Source organism: Solanum pennellii, chromosome 9 (assembly GCF_001406875.1).
Source record: "Solanum pennellii chromosome 9, SPENNV200".
Lineage (NCBI taxonomy): Eukaryota > Viridiplantae > Streptophyta > Magnoliopsida > Solanales > Solanaceae > Solanum > Solanum pennellii.
The window spans coordinates 61058150-61071852 of record NC_028645.1 but is presented as its reverse complement, the minus strand read 5'-3'; the positions used below and the strand labels follow the sequence as shown (position 1 = coordinate 61071852).

General features: G+C 33.7%; 2 protein-coding genes across 2 annotated transcripts; both read left to right on the top strand.

Annotated features, from left to right (window-relative positions):
* Positions 1-596: 596 nt before the first annotated feature.
* Positions 597-3987, top strand: LOC107031130 (chloroplast envelope quinone oxidoreductase homolog). Its single transcript, XM_015232364.2, has 4 exons — positions 597-881; positions 1653-1794; positions 2644-2735; positions 3157-3987. Exons 1-4 carry the CDS (start codon positions 816-818, stop codon positions 3844-3846), a joined length of 990 nt encoding a protein of 329 aa, XP_015087850.1. The 5' UTR covers positions 597-815; the 3' UTR covers positions 3847-3987.
* Positions 3988-4979: 992 nt separating this feature from the next.
* LOC107031128 (chloroplast envelope quinone oxidoreductase homolog) lies at positions 4980-8213 on the top strand. Its single transcript, XM_015232363.2, has 4 exons — positions 4980-5198; positions 5413-5554; positions 6879-6970; positions 7344-8213. The coding sequence occupies exons 1-4, from the start codon at positions 5148-5150 to the stop codon at positions 8031-8033; spliced, it is 975 nt and encodes a 324-aa protein (XP_015087849.1). The 5' UTR covers positions 4980-5147; the 3' UTR covers positions 8034-8213.
* Positions 8214-13703: the final 5490 nt, after the last annotated feature.

Here is a 13703-nt window from a genome sequence, read left to right as displayed (position 1 = left end):
GTAGTTGATTTTATATTATTATTTGATATACATTGTTTTCTATTTTGAGTTGGCCGATGATACCTACTCAGTACTTGTACTGACCCCTACTTTTATGTTCTTCTTGTTGTTTTGTGGAGTGCAGCAAGTGCACCAGTGACTTCGTCTCGTCCGCAACTCTAGCCAGTCTACAGCACGTCAGATTTCAGGGTGAGCTATTGTTCCTAGCTCGGACTGGATTCTCTCATTCACGTCTTGATGTCCTTGAAGCTCGGACATGGACTATCGTTTTATTCTTTATTTTAGTTCTTAAATACTCTTAGATTTAGTAATTTGAGGATAGATGTTCTTGTGGTGATGACTTCCAGATTTTGGGGATAATAGTTGATAAATTTTAGAATGTTTATTTATTGGTTTTATTAATAAGATTTTGAGTCTTCCGCATTATGTTGGGGTTTAGATTTGTTGGTTCGCTCACATAGTAGGATAAGTGTGGGTGCCACTCGCGGCTCGTTTTGGGTCGTGACAAACTCTAAAGGATAAAATTGAAGAATATATCAAATGGTGTTCCTACCATTTTAAGCCAACTAAGAAAATTGAAAATGTATATTACCAAACACACCCTAAAACTAGTGTTCAAATGTTGCCTTTTACGATAACCTTTTAGTGGAAAGGCGGCCGCGTGTCGCCCAAAAGATATACTCTATGCTACTGCCGTCTACCGATTTCACAGCTATATATTCATTTCCTATACAATCTGCTTCGCAGGTTTTGTTCCAATTTCAAGGTGTTGTTCCTTCCCCAATTCACAGAGGATTGAAATTGGTGAATTTGATATGGCTGGGAAGATTATGCATGCTGTTCAATACGACTCTTATGGCGGTGGAGCCGCTGCCTTGAAGGTATTTTCACCTTTCGCTTAGCAAAAACACTTGCTTCCCTTTTTCTTTTCCTCTTTTCATATATTTGGTTCATCTTTTGGCGTTTCGACTGTTTAGGGTAATTGGTATTGTGGTGTCTCGACAACAAATGCTACTAGTATCTCTTAGATGATAGTGATCTACTCTGAGCAATTTAAGATCCAACTGTTCATTTTAATGTGTTTCTTTAAGAAAAAAAAGACTTCTTTTAAAACTTGTTGTATAAAATAAGTGATAAATATTTGTGTGGGTTTAAATCATTTCATTAAAATTAAAATTGACATAGAAATGTGTATTCTTTTTGGAATTGATTTAAGAGGAATTAAAATTGACGTAGAAATGTGTATTCTTTTTGGAATTGATTTAAAAGGGATGTCAACAAACTGGGATAGTCCTCGGATCAGTCATCTGAGTACAAAAATTGAGTGTAGTGCATATAAAATCTCATTTGAGGTGTAGTGACTAATGTGTTTCTTTGAGACCATTTGGATTTTGAGTCTTAACATAATATAACTCTTGATTCCACGAAGTAGAACTTTGAAGGACTTTTCTATGTCTGTAAAAGAGGACAAGGCTATACAGATGGACCTTATTGCGTCTATTTAGGATACTGAAATCTATGTTTGAGTAATGATTGCAGTTATTGATCATATTATATTGCACTTCCTCTAATGAGACTGCTCTATACTCAGTAGTAGCACAGTTCTAATATATAAACCTTTTTTATTGTGTGCATGCCGTTGCTTCTTGCAGCATGTGGAAGTTCCTGTCCCAACTCCAAAGAAGGATGAGGTCTTGCTAAAACTCGAGGCTGCAAGCATAAATCCTGTTGACTGGAAAATTCAGAAGGGCATGCTTCGTCCCCTTCTTCCTACCAAGTTTCCTTTTATTCCTAGTAAGTTCAATCGTCAATTACATTTAGACATTTTGTTAGAATTTCCTTGCGCTGTGTCTTTAGTGCTTTTTGGTTTTGTTTGTGGTTGCCTTGTGTTTGATGTTCTTAATGTTTTCTGCATCAGCCTTGTTATGAGGAACTCTGTCTAACAGTCTTAAGTATCTCAAATACTCTATGCTACCTATCAGAAATCATCTCCTTTTACAAGTTAATATAGTTTTTTCTTCTTGTTTCCTTTTCTATACCCTGGGCTGATATAATATCTTTTGGATGGGACATGGGTGTTTGTATATTGAGGAACTCTTTCGTTGCTTGTTTTTTCTGCCAAAAACAAAAATAGCCTAGGTAGTTGGCTGCTTAGGTTATGCAAGGCCGGCATACACATCTAGAAGCCCTATTTACTTGGGGAACTGATAGAGTTGGTAGGAAGGAATGTATAGAAGCTATTCTGCTACACTAATGTAAATTTGTGAATTGGGATAGGACATGTCATCAGTGTATAGTATCTGGAAGATTGAGAATGGTAACATAAAAAAGTAAAGAATTTGATTGGCAAACGATTTGTGGCCATAAAGTTGGTAGAAATGGAATTTAATTTGCTTGTGTAGTATTTAATGAGTGAATGGCTCTGAAAAATAAATGGAGCTAAAGTTTGAGGCCACCAGTATGATAGACTTCGCTTAATAACATCAACTATTGTTAATGGTAATGTACTTGAGTAGGAATTAACTGGCAAAGACATCAAGACGGCCTGCTCATTATCTTTATGGAGTAATTTCCCTAATGCATTGTATATGCATTTTATTCTTGTTGGTTTACGGTTCTCTAAACTGATTTTGGTTGTAACAGCTACCGACGTGGGAGGAGAGGTTGTAGAGGTAGGATCTAATGTAAAAAGCTTCAAGGCTGGTGACAAGGTTGTGGCTATGCTCAATACCCTGGTTGGTCCAATTCTTTTCATATGTCTTATTTTCGCTACATCTCTCTTACATTTTGGACCTTGGTTTAAACCAGTAAGCGAGGGACCTGCTCAGAGTTTACATTCGTTTTCTATGGATGTTGTTATTGTTCCTTGTTCGCTGCCTGTATGGTTCAGTTCTACTTAGTTTTGTTTTTGGTTTACTTTTGGGGGCCAAGTCCCCTCATTCAAACCCTCCTCCCCATGGGACTACAGTATTTTCCAACTGACTTGAATCTTAACCGTTTTGGTTGGAAGTGGAGGCACCATGGGTAGAGCAACCTGCTCATCTTAACTTTGTAATATTCCTCCTCATTAACTAATTCATTTTACTTTGAATAGTCATGTGGTGATATTGTGTTCTATCGTTTATGACTGATGGATCTTCATGAGCTTTGATACAGAATGGAGGTGGATTGGCTGAGTATGCGGTGGCTAATGAGAGTTTGACTGTTCCAAGACCCGCTGAAGTATCAGCTGCAGAAGGTGCAGGTCTTGTTATTGCAGGTCTTACAGCTCTTCAGGCCCTTGTCAATCCTGCTGAGGTTAAGCTCGATGGAACTGGACCCAGGAAGAACATTCTAGTTACGGCTGCTTCGGGTGGTGTCGGTCACTATGCTGTTCAACTGGCAAAACTTGGTAACACCCATGTTACTGCCACCTGTGGAGCGCGCAATATTGATTTTGTGAAGAGCTTAGGAGCAGATGAGGTTCTTGATTACAAGACCCCAGAGGGAGCAGCTCTTAAGAGTCCATCAGGACAAAAGTATGATGCAGTGATTCACTGCACGACAGGCATCCCTTGGTCTACCTTTGAGCCTAATTTAAGTTCGAGTGGAAAGGTGGTCGATATAACTCCTGGAGTTAGTGCCATGTGGACCTTTGCAGTAAAGAAATTAACCTTCTCAAAGAAACAGTTGGTGCCACTGCTTCTGATTCCGAAGAAGGAGAACCTGGAATTGATTGTTGGGCTTGTGAAGGAAGGGAAACTTAAAACCGTGGTCGACTCCAGATTTCCTCTGAGCAAGGCAGAAGATGCTTGGAGCAAGAGTATTGATGGACATGCTACCGGAAAGATTGTTGTGGAGCCATAGAGTAGTGGTCTAAAAGGCTTGTGTGCAGTTTGTCATCTGGCTTGTATCACTCATAAACAAAAGCTAAAAACTAAGAACAGTAAGTTCTATTTTATAATTCTAAAGTCCTAATAGTTATTCTAAATTTAGTCCTCTTAAAAACGTCACAAACACAGGCACGCACGTGCATGAGCGCATATCCAAGGAATTTTTTTTTAATTTTACAGACAAGGGGGTTGTGATGCAAGAAGCATTGTGAGGAGTCTGAACTCGTGTTCTTAGTTTTTCCTCTTTTTATTGCTTATCTGAAGTTAAGTTCACAAAAAAGGTGCAGCGTGTGACTCATCTCATGGTCTATTCTAGAGCTATGTTTTCTTCATTTTAGTCCGATTTACTTTTCTTCATGTTCTAATCCATCGTATAGGTCTTTTCTTCTTGTCATTGGCTTGAATTCAACCTAATTATGTCGACTAGCTATCAAATCATATCATTAATATAGACAAGGATATTCACAAAAATTATACTAGAAACTAAGCTAAAATATGAAAAAAATATGGTACTTGACTACGTAAATACACCACAGATCATTTACCACTAATATATTAGTAGTAATATAATAGATGATTTAAAATATAGCTTTTAGTTTATTATTATTCATTGATGATTAAATCATTGATTCATAGAAGTATAAATATCATGTTCACAATCTAAGATAAAAATTGAACGAGTCATTGATATGATGTAATACAAGTATAAATATAATTTGTTTTGATTATGAAAACAATATAGTTCCAAATTATAAATATACTCTTTAATACTAATTACTAAAATAAAATTTTGATTACAATTCCTAACATATGAAGATTATTTTGTATTAAATTATATTTATTTATTTTGTCTTATATTTATCATATTTAGTGAGTTGAAACAGTTTTAATTTTTCTTTTTTAGAAATTATTCTAATAATTATTATTATATTATTTTTTGTCTGAGTTTATATGAAGACATATATTATTGTATTAGGTAAGAAAAATATTTATTAAGTTATTTTAGACAATTAAATTTTAAAAAGTTCAATTCCATGTCAAAGTCATAGGTTAGCAAGTTGCATTTACTGATGTTGATGGACGCACACTACCACTCATCTTGGATTTTGCCTTTTTTAAGAGAATAGTCGTGGATAGGCGGCCGCGTGTGCCCCAATAGATACACTCTAATGCTACCGCCGATTCACATGTATATATACTCCAATCTTATCCAGCAGCCTCGCCCATTTTGCTCCAATTTGAGAGAGAATTGAAATTGGTGAATCTGATATAGCTATGCATGCTGTCCAATACGAATCTTATGGCAGCGGCTCCGCTGGATTGAAGGTATTTTCACATTCCGCTTTGCAAAACAAATTTATGTTCTTTTTTTTTTTTTCGTATCAGTAATTATGTTTGATTGATTCTTTGGGACGTCATTGCAGAGAAAGCATATTGTTATTCCTTTTTTGTGTAATTTGTTTTAAACACTTCCGCTAATGAGGCTGCTCTATACTGATCAGAAGTAGAAACAGTAGTTCTAATATTAAAACTCTTGCAGCATGTGGAAGTTCCTGTGCCTACTCCGAAGAAGGATGAAGTCTTGGTAAAAGTGGAGGCTACAAGCATAAATCCTTTTGACTGGAAAATTCAGAAGGGCATGCTTCGTCCACTTCTTCCTACCAAGTTTCCTTTTATTCCTTGTAAGTTCAATCATCTACACATTTTGTTAGAATTTCATTGCACTCTATTTTTTGTGCTTTTTGGTTTTGATTGCAGTTGCCTTGTGTTTCATGTTTTTCACATCACCCATCTCTACAAAGCGTTCTCAAACACTCAAAAATCATCTCCTTTGAAAAGTTTATGTCGAAAAAGAGATCTATCAAGCTTACTGAACCCCTCCATTAATGGAGGGAGATGAATTCTGTAAACTGTAAAGAGATGAAATGAAGAAGATTGATTTGGGGAAAAGAAAGTATCTTATTCCAATTACTAGCATCCATATATATACATGTATAAGAGATCAAGTAAAATATCTAATCTATAGAATTTAATCCTAACCAACTCAACTAACTCTGTATGGAACAATTAATTTACTGTATCTACCAATCTGATCCTCTAACTAACTGAAATAGTGCATCATCTCAACACCCCCTCTCAAGTTGGAGGTGAGGACGTCACAGCCAACTTGCTTAAGAGATGTGTGTGTTTAATTCCTGTGAGAGCCTTGGTTAGAATGTCGGCCAACTGATTGACCGTAGAAATGTGGTGCAAAGATATGAATCCATCTTGTAGCTTATCACGAACAAAGTGACAATCTATCTCAATATGTTTAGTTCGTTCATGAAACACTGGGTTTCGAGCAATATGAGCAGCAACTTGACTATCACAAGACACTGGTGTAGGATCAGAACATGGAATGGTCAGTTCAATCAGCAATCTTCTAAGCCAAACCAATTCTCCAACAACTTTCCTGATGGACCTATATTCTGCTTCGGCAGATGATAATGACACAGTTTCTTGCTTCTTAAACTTCCAGCTAATAGGAGAATCTCCTAGTAGAACAAGGTATCCACTGACTGATTTCCTGGAATCTGGACATGAAGCCCAATCAGTGTCACAATAGGCTTTGAGGTCATAGGTTGGAGCATTTGACAAAAATAAACCCAAAGTAGGATCACTTTTCAAGTATCTGAGGACTGTATGGCAGCCTTGAAGTGGGGTTCTCTAGGAGACTACATAAACTGGCTCAAGTGTTGCACACTATAGGCAATGTCCAAACGTGTGTCGCTGAGAAAGTTTAGTTTTCCAACTAACTTCCTAGAGTGAGTAGGATCAGGTAATAATGCCCCTTCTGAAGCATGCAATTTTAATGGTAATGAACTCGAATGGGAAGTTAAAAGGCAAAGACATCAGGACAGCCTGGCCATTATCTTTAATTTTATGGAGTAATTGCTTAAATGCATTGTAATATGCATTTTTATTCGTGTTGGTTTTTGGTTCTAAACTGACTTTTGGTTGTAACAGCTATCGACGTGGGAGGAGAGGTTGTAGAGGTAGGATCTAATGTAAAAAGATTCAAGGCTGGTGACAAGGTTGTGGCTATGCTCAATGCCCTGGTTGGTCCAATTCTTTTCAAATGCTTTCCTTTCGCTACATCTCTCTTACATTTTGGAGCTTGGTTGAAACTTAGTAGGTGAGGGACCTGCTCAGGGTTTACATTCGTCTTCTATGGATATTGTGTTGTTTCTGTTCACTGCCAAGTCCCCTCATTGAAAATTCAAATCATCCTCCCCATGGAACTACACCACTGACTTGAATCCTAACAGTTTGGTTGGAAGTGGAGGCACTATGGCTAGAGCAATCTGCTCACTCATCTTGACTTTGTTGTATTCCTCCTCATTAGCTAAATCATTTTACTTTGAATAGTCATGTTGTAATATTGTGTCCAATCACTTATGATTGATGGATCTTTCATGAGCTTTGATGCAGAATGGCGGTGGATTGGCTGAATATGCGGTGGCTAATGAGAGTTTGACTGTTCCAAGACTCGCTGAAGTATCAGCTGCAGAAGGTGCAGGTCTTATTGTTGCAGGTCTTACAGCTCTTCAGGCCCTTGTCAATCATTCTGAGGTTAAGCTCAATGGAACTGGACCCCGGAAGAACATTCTAGTTACGGCTGCCTCAGGTGGTGTTGGTCACTATGCTGTTCAATTGGCAAAACTTGGTAACACTCATGTTACTGCCACCTGTGGAGTGCGCAACATTGATCTTGTGAAGAGCTTAGGAGCAGATGAGGTTCTTGATTACAATACCCCAGAGGGAGCAGCTCTTAAGAGTCCGTCAGGCCAAAAATATGATGCAGTGATTCACTGCACAACAGGCATCCCTTGGTCTACCTTTGAGCCTAATTTAAGTTCAAGCGGAAAGGTGATAGATATAACTCCTGGAGTTAGCGCCATGTGGACCTTTGCGGTAAAGAAATTGACCTTCTCAAAGAAACAGTTGGTGCCACTGCTTCTGATTCCGAAGAAGGAGAATCTGGAATTGATTGTTGGGCTTGTGAAGGAAGGGAAACTGAAAACAGTAATCGACTCAAAATTTCCTCTGAGCAAGGCTGAAGATGCTTGGAGCAAGAGTATTGATGGACATGCCACCGGAAAGATTATTGTGGAGCCATAGAGCAGTGTTCTCCCAAATTATGTAATAAAATGTTTGCGAGGCTTGTGCAGTATGACCAATTAAATATATTCAGCTGTAACAACTTCTATTTGCCTCCTATGTATCATCTTACCTGATAATTGTGTTTACTACGTGGCATTTTACCTATATTACAAAGTATATACATGCATACTTGTCTAATTTTGTACAGCTTTAAATATTTATTTGTACACACCTAAACTAAAATAACATAGTTATCAATTGAAGTTAACTTAAAATGTATATTTATGTATTATGTTTTTCCCTTTCACAATCCTAACTGATGATAAATGGAAACAGAATAGTTGAAATGAAAATTGACATTTTCTTAATGACTGGTGGATTTCTAATCAACTATCGCCCAATATTATTACTACTCAAAGACTATCGTCAAAATCGATGACTACTTCACACCAGTAACTTGTCCAATCATACTTGCAGAAATAATTAGTCAACGAAAACATAATCTGAAACTGGTTGGGGTGAGTCTTATGATTTATCTAGAACTATATATATAATTTATTCAGCCCTCAAATCGGATTAATTGACTTCCGAATGTGAACAATAATTGAATGATTACTTTTAAAAGGTCAGATTAGGTGTTAGATGATAGAGTTTAGCCAAGAATGAAGCTTTTGAGAAAGAAAATGCTAAACACTTCAAAAGGTCAACAAAATTCAGTTAAGATTAAAAGGATAATATTGTAACGCTCAAATTAACATCATTATATAAAGTCAAAGTGAGTAAGACTCAAACTTTCATGCGTCTTGTAAGGCGCACCACCGTTCAGCGTCTTATAAGATACACATTACAAGGCACATAAAAGTTGTACCTTCCCTTTTGAATCTGAACTACTATCAGTTTTAATATGAAATCTAAATCAAATATATTATTAATTCAGAAATCATAAATTTCATCTTCTTCATCAATTTCTTCTTTTGAATCTTCAATCCTCGATGTTTTTTTTTTGCAAATGGTCAATATCATAGTACTGTTAAGGCCTTTGGTTCATGGATCTCTAAAACCAAATACAAAAATTATAGAAGGAAACTAAGTCATACCTTTTAATTTACGGAAAAGGGCCTAAAATACCCTCAAAGTATTGAAAATGGTACAAAATTAACCTTCATCCACCTATTGGCTCCAAAATGCCTTCCCACCCACCTATTGGGTCCAAAATACCCTTGTCATCCACCTTTTGGTTCAAAATTGACCACTTATTTAACGGTTTTATATTTAAACTATTTAATATTTTTTTAAATACGTGGCGCTCAACTATTTGTTATAATTTAACTTATTAGTGTAATTTATAAATCAGTCCACTACCCACCCATTACTAATTAAATCCCTCTAAATTAATGAACCCGTCATATTATTAATGCAAGCTACTGCCAATTGAGTGTTTTTTAAAAAAATATAGAAGTAAATTATCATACATTCAAGTGGCTACATAAAAATCATCGATAAACTTGAAAGTCTGACTATATTCATCTTAATTATTCTTACGTCTCAATTATGTGATGTTACTTCATAGGTAAATTTTTTTTCAAAATAATATATTAATGGTTTTAAAATAGATCATAAATATTTAAAAAATTATATTTAAAAAAAGTGCATGAATTAATTCGGGATGTATTATTTCTTTACCTTTAATCATAAATTTCTAATTCAACTTTGAAAGAAAGTGTCCTCCTAAATAAGCGGCTCAACCTAAATTTAATTGGGGCTTCGATTCGGACTCGAATAATTTTGAATGTCATTTTCAGTAATCTATAATTTCATCGTGTTTTAGTAGTGTTTATGACGATTTTGATATTATAATTGAATTATTAATTGAGTGAGGTTTAGTTAGTAATGAGTGGGTAGTGGATTGGTTTATAATATATTAATAAATTAAAATTATAATTAATAGTTGAACGCCCAGTATTTAAAAAAATATTTAAAGAGTTTAATTTTAAAACAATTAAAAAATGGTCAATTTTGAACCCAAAGGTGGATGACAATAGTATTTTGGAGCCAATAGGTGGATGAAAAGGGCATTTTGGAGCCAATAGGTGGATGAATGGTAATTTTGTACAATTTTCAATACTTAAAGGATATTTTAGGCCCTTGTCCGTTTAATTTAAAATAATAAATTGTGTTTTCAGCTTTTAAAACTGATGGATATATGTGTCTCATGAATAATGATGCATGTATCTCAAGGACGAATATATTCGAAACTGTAAGATACAAAAGGAAGGAATAGATGAAAAAAAAGTTCACAATACTCACAATATTATTGAGGCATTCGGGTTCATGGATCTCTGAGATCGAATTCGAAAATTATAGAAGGAAATAAGCTACACCCTTTAATTCAAATTAATAAATTGTGTATCTCGACTTTTAAAATCGATAAATACATGTATCTCAAAAGTAATGATACATGTATCTCAAGGGCAAAATATTCCAAACTTTAAGATACAAAGAAAAAAATTGATAAAGAATATAAAATTTACATTACTCAAATATATGAAAGTGATTAAAATCGAGATACATTAGAATATAAATGACAAAAATGAACAAAATGTAAATGACTATCTTGAAAGGAGTGAGTATGGTAATTTCTGAAACAGTATCATTTGACATTCATTGTTTCTGTCATAGTTCACTTTCCATTCAGATCACCATGGGGAGTATCAAGAAGTAGTTAAAGAATTTAGAACATGCAAAAATGTATTGAGTTGGTCAAAGAAGAAATGTATAAGGTGAATATGTGTGAATTACATGGGAATGGGAGTTAGATACATACGGGTAATAGGATTGGGGAGGGAAATGTTTGGTGTGATTTGAGAGAGAAATTTTTGAATAGTTAGTATCTCATTAATTAAGGAGATTAAATTTTAAGATAATTATTTATTGTTAAATTTAAAAGATTTGTGTATCTAGTTTAATTTTTTAAAATATATGAGTAATTATTAAAAAGTGGTGTTATATATAAAAAAGATTAAATTAGAGATAAAATATGTATATATGATAGTGAAGTACGTCATATTAAGTATTTTTTTCTTAAAATAAATTCTAAAATTATTTTTTAAAAAGCATTGTATCTCATTCTCTAGACCTTATATAGACTCGATCCAAGTGGAAAAAAAACATCACTCCTCTTTTACTCTATCATAACAGATTTGAGTTGAATTAGAATAAAATAGTACTTAAAATTTTTTTAGTCATGTTAAACAAAAGTAAAAGAATAAGTCAAGCAACGTTTTATAGTCGTGGGATATTTTTAAAATTAAGAACTAATTTCTTTTTTATTCAATTTGTTAACAAAAACGTAAATATACACATGAAATTATGCATTCACCATGTATAGAAAATATATATTTAATCCATACTCTATCTGTTAGAGAATAAAAATATTTACTTCAATTTATTAATCATAACAAAATTAGGAATACAAGCCCCTTTTCCCTTAAAAATGAAATAAAAGTTATGTTCTAGATACCACAATTATTGAAAATATGAGATAGGTTCATTTTTGTATCATATGCTTACATAAAGGTTGTGAAGCCACTTTTTTCGTGACGGTACTTAATGGAGTTGTATGAAGGTTTACTTTACCCAATTACATCACTTCATTAAGATGAGATTTATAGAAATACCCTTCTGTCAAAACTCAGACATATTGATATAGAGGAGGCATCTTATTGACATTTATTAGATAGTACTAGATATAAGGTGTTTGCGCCAGTATCGGCCCAATGTATGTTAGTTTTGTCTCAATTTATGTGACACAAATCAAATTTGAATAATCAACTAAATATTTTGTTTTTTTTTTTTAAGTTTTTTTAAGTGTTGTAATTTATAGTGATTTATAGTATATTTTATGCTATTTTCAAATAATATATGTTAGTCCTCTATTCCATTTTATGTGACACAAGCCATTTTAAGAAAGTTAAAAAAATTTCTTATATAATTCTGACATATTTTAAATTTTTCATTTCACCGTAATTTATTACTTTTTATACTACTTTCGAACAATATATATAACTACTTTGTTTCAATATGGGATTAGAGAATTAACCCAAATTTCATATCTGATTTTGTATTGGGTGATGCGTTGAGTAATAAATTGTTTGAGTTTAAATTTTGTGTTAGACAAAAAACTAATGGTTAGGGAAGAACAGATGTATTAATACATCTTGGATTTTTGCAGTTTTTTTGCCACGTGTTGTCTAATCGATACACTCTATGCTACCTTCTATTCAAATGGTATATATTCCAATTGAAATTGGTGAATTTGATAGGGCTGGAAGGTTATGCATGTTGTTCAGTACGACTCTTGTGGTGGTGGAGCTGCTGCCTTGAAGGTATTTTCACCTTAAACAACTTGCATTCTCTTATTCTTCAATTTTTTTTTAGTATTAGTAACTATGTTTTGAGTATTATTATATTTTGGCTGACCAAGTCAAAAACAAGAATAGCCCAGTTTATTTTCTGCTTCACATGTGATTTTAATTGAACATCATAATGTTAAGGTGCAAGAGTTGATGCAAGAGGCACAAGTCTTAGCGTGTGTTTTATATGAAGGAAAATGTTTTTTTCGATAATTAGATTTTTGATTGTGAATAAGACTTTTTAGTGTTTGATTTATGAATGAAATATATTTTGAGAAATTATATTTTATTTTTACTAGAGAAAATAACTTTTGAAATTGAATTATAAATATTTGGAGGAAAATAGTCAAATGGTTCACTAATTTATTATCGAATTCTCAACTACACACTTATACTTTGCAGGGTCCTATTACCCCCCTGATTTTTTTCAAAAATAAAATACATATCACCCTAAAGCTAGACAACCACACTCTCAACATGCAGTGATGTCCAGTGATGTCCACTAGCTGTCAGCTGTTATAAATTATTATTTATATTAGTTTTTTTTTCTTATTATTCCCTTTTTCATTAATTACAAAAAGATCTATACTCTTTTCCTCCTCCTTTTCTCTTTTGTTTTTCATTCACTTCTTTCAAATTAGCCATCCAGAAAAAAATCGACATTATCACTTTTCCATTACTTTATATCATTCTTCAGGCACGTTGACGAGCTTGATTACTCTCTCTTTTTTTTCGAATTTTTTATTGTGATATTTATTTGTCTCCATGACACCAAATTTGTAATACTTTATTTACGGGTTGTTGATGGTTAAATTCTTGGTTCTTCACTAAACAACAATAGAGATTGAAGATAAGATCTGATGGTTGATATATGTTACTGACTTGAAATCAATGAAAAGATAGATTAATGGTATTGATATTTTGAACTAATTTGAGATTTATAAAAATGAAAAAAGATGTATGACCCAGATCATGTACCCAAAACTCATGTTTAGTTTGCTTGATGATCGAAAAAAATTATTTTATAGTCATAATTGTTTTAGTTCATTGGATTTCTCCATATAATAAATAAAAAACTTGAAGAGTAGGTTAAAATTATATATTTGACAAAAAGTCAAATTAAAAATATTATTTATCAATTCTTCTAACTTTTGCATGCACCTAAGACAGTGAAGACACTCTTTATGTCATGTCAACATTTAAGAGTGTAATATTTTGTTTTAAAGTAGTCTAGGGGGTGATAGGATTCTCCTAAAACATAAGTGTGTAGTTGGAA

Bases quoted from the DNA above. Each gene is read 5' to 3' on its own strand.
- LOC107031128 (XM_015232363.2), top strand. From the start codon at position 5,148: ATGCATGCTGTCCAATACGAATCTTATGGCAGCGGCTCCGCTGGATTG. The intron at 5,199-5,412 runs GTATTTTCACAT...AAACTCTTGCAG, and splicing joins GCGGCTCCGCTGGATTGAAG to CATGTGGAAGTTCCTGTGCC. The intron at 5,555-6,878 runs GTAAGTTCAATC...TGGTTGTAACAG, and splicing joins CAAGTTTCCTTTTATTCCTT to CTATCGACGTGGGAGGAGAG.
- LOC107031130 (XM_015232364.2), top strand. From the start codon at position 816: ATGGCTGGGAAGATTATGCATGCTGTTCAATACGACTCTTATGGCGGT. The intron at 882-1,652 runs GTATTTTCACCT...TGCTTCTTGCAG, and splicing joins GTGGAGCCGCTGCCTTGAAG to CATGTGGAAGTTCCTGTCCC. The intron at 2,736-3,156 runs GTTGGTCCAATT...GCTTTGATACAG, and splicing joins TGGCTATGCTCAATACCCTG to AATGGAGGTGGATTGGCTGA.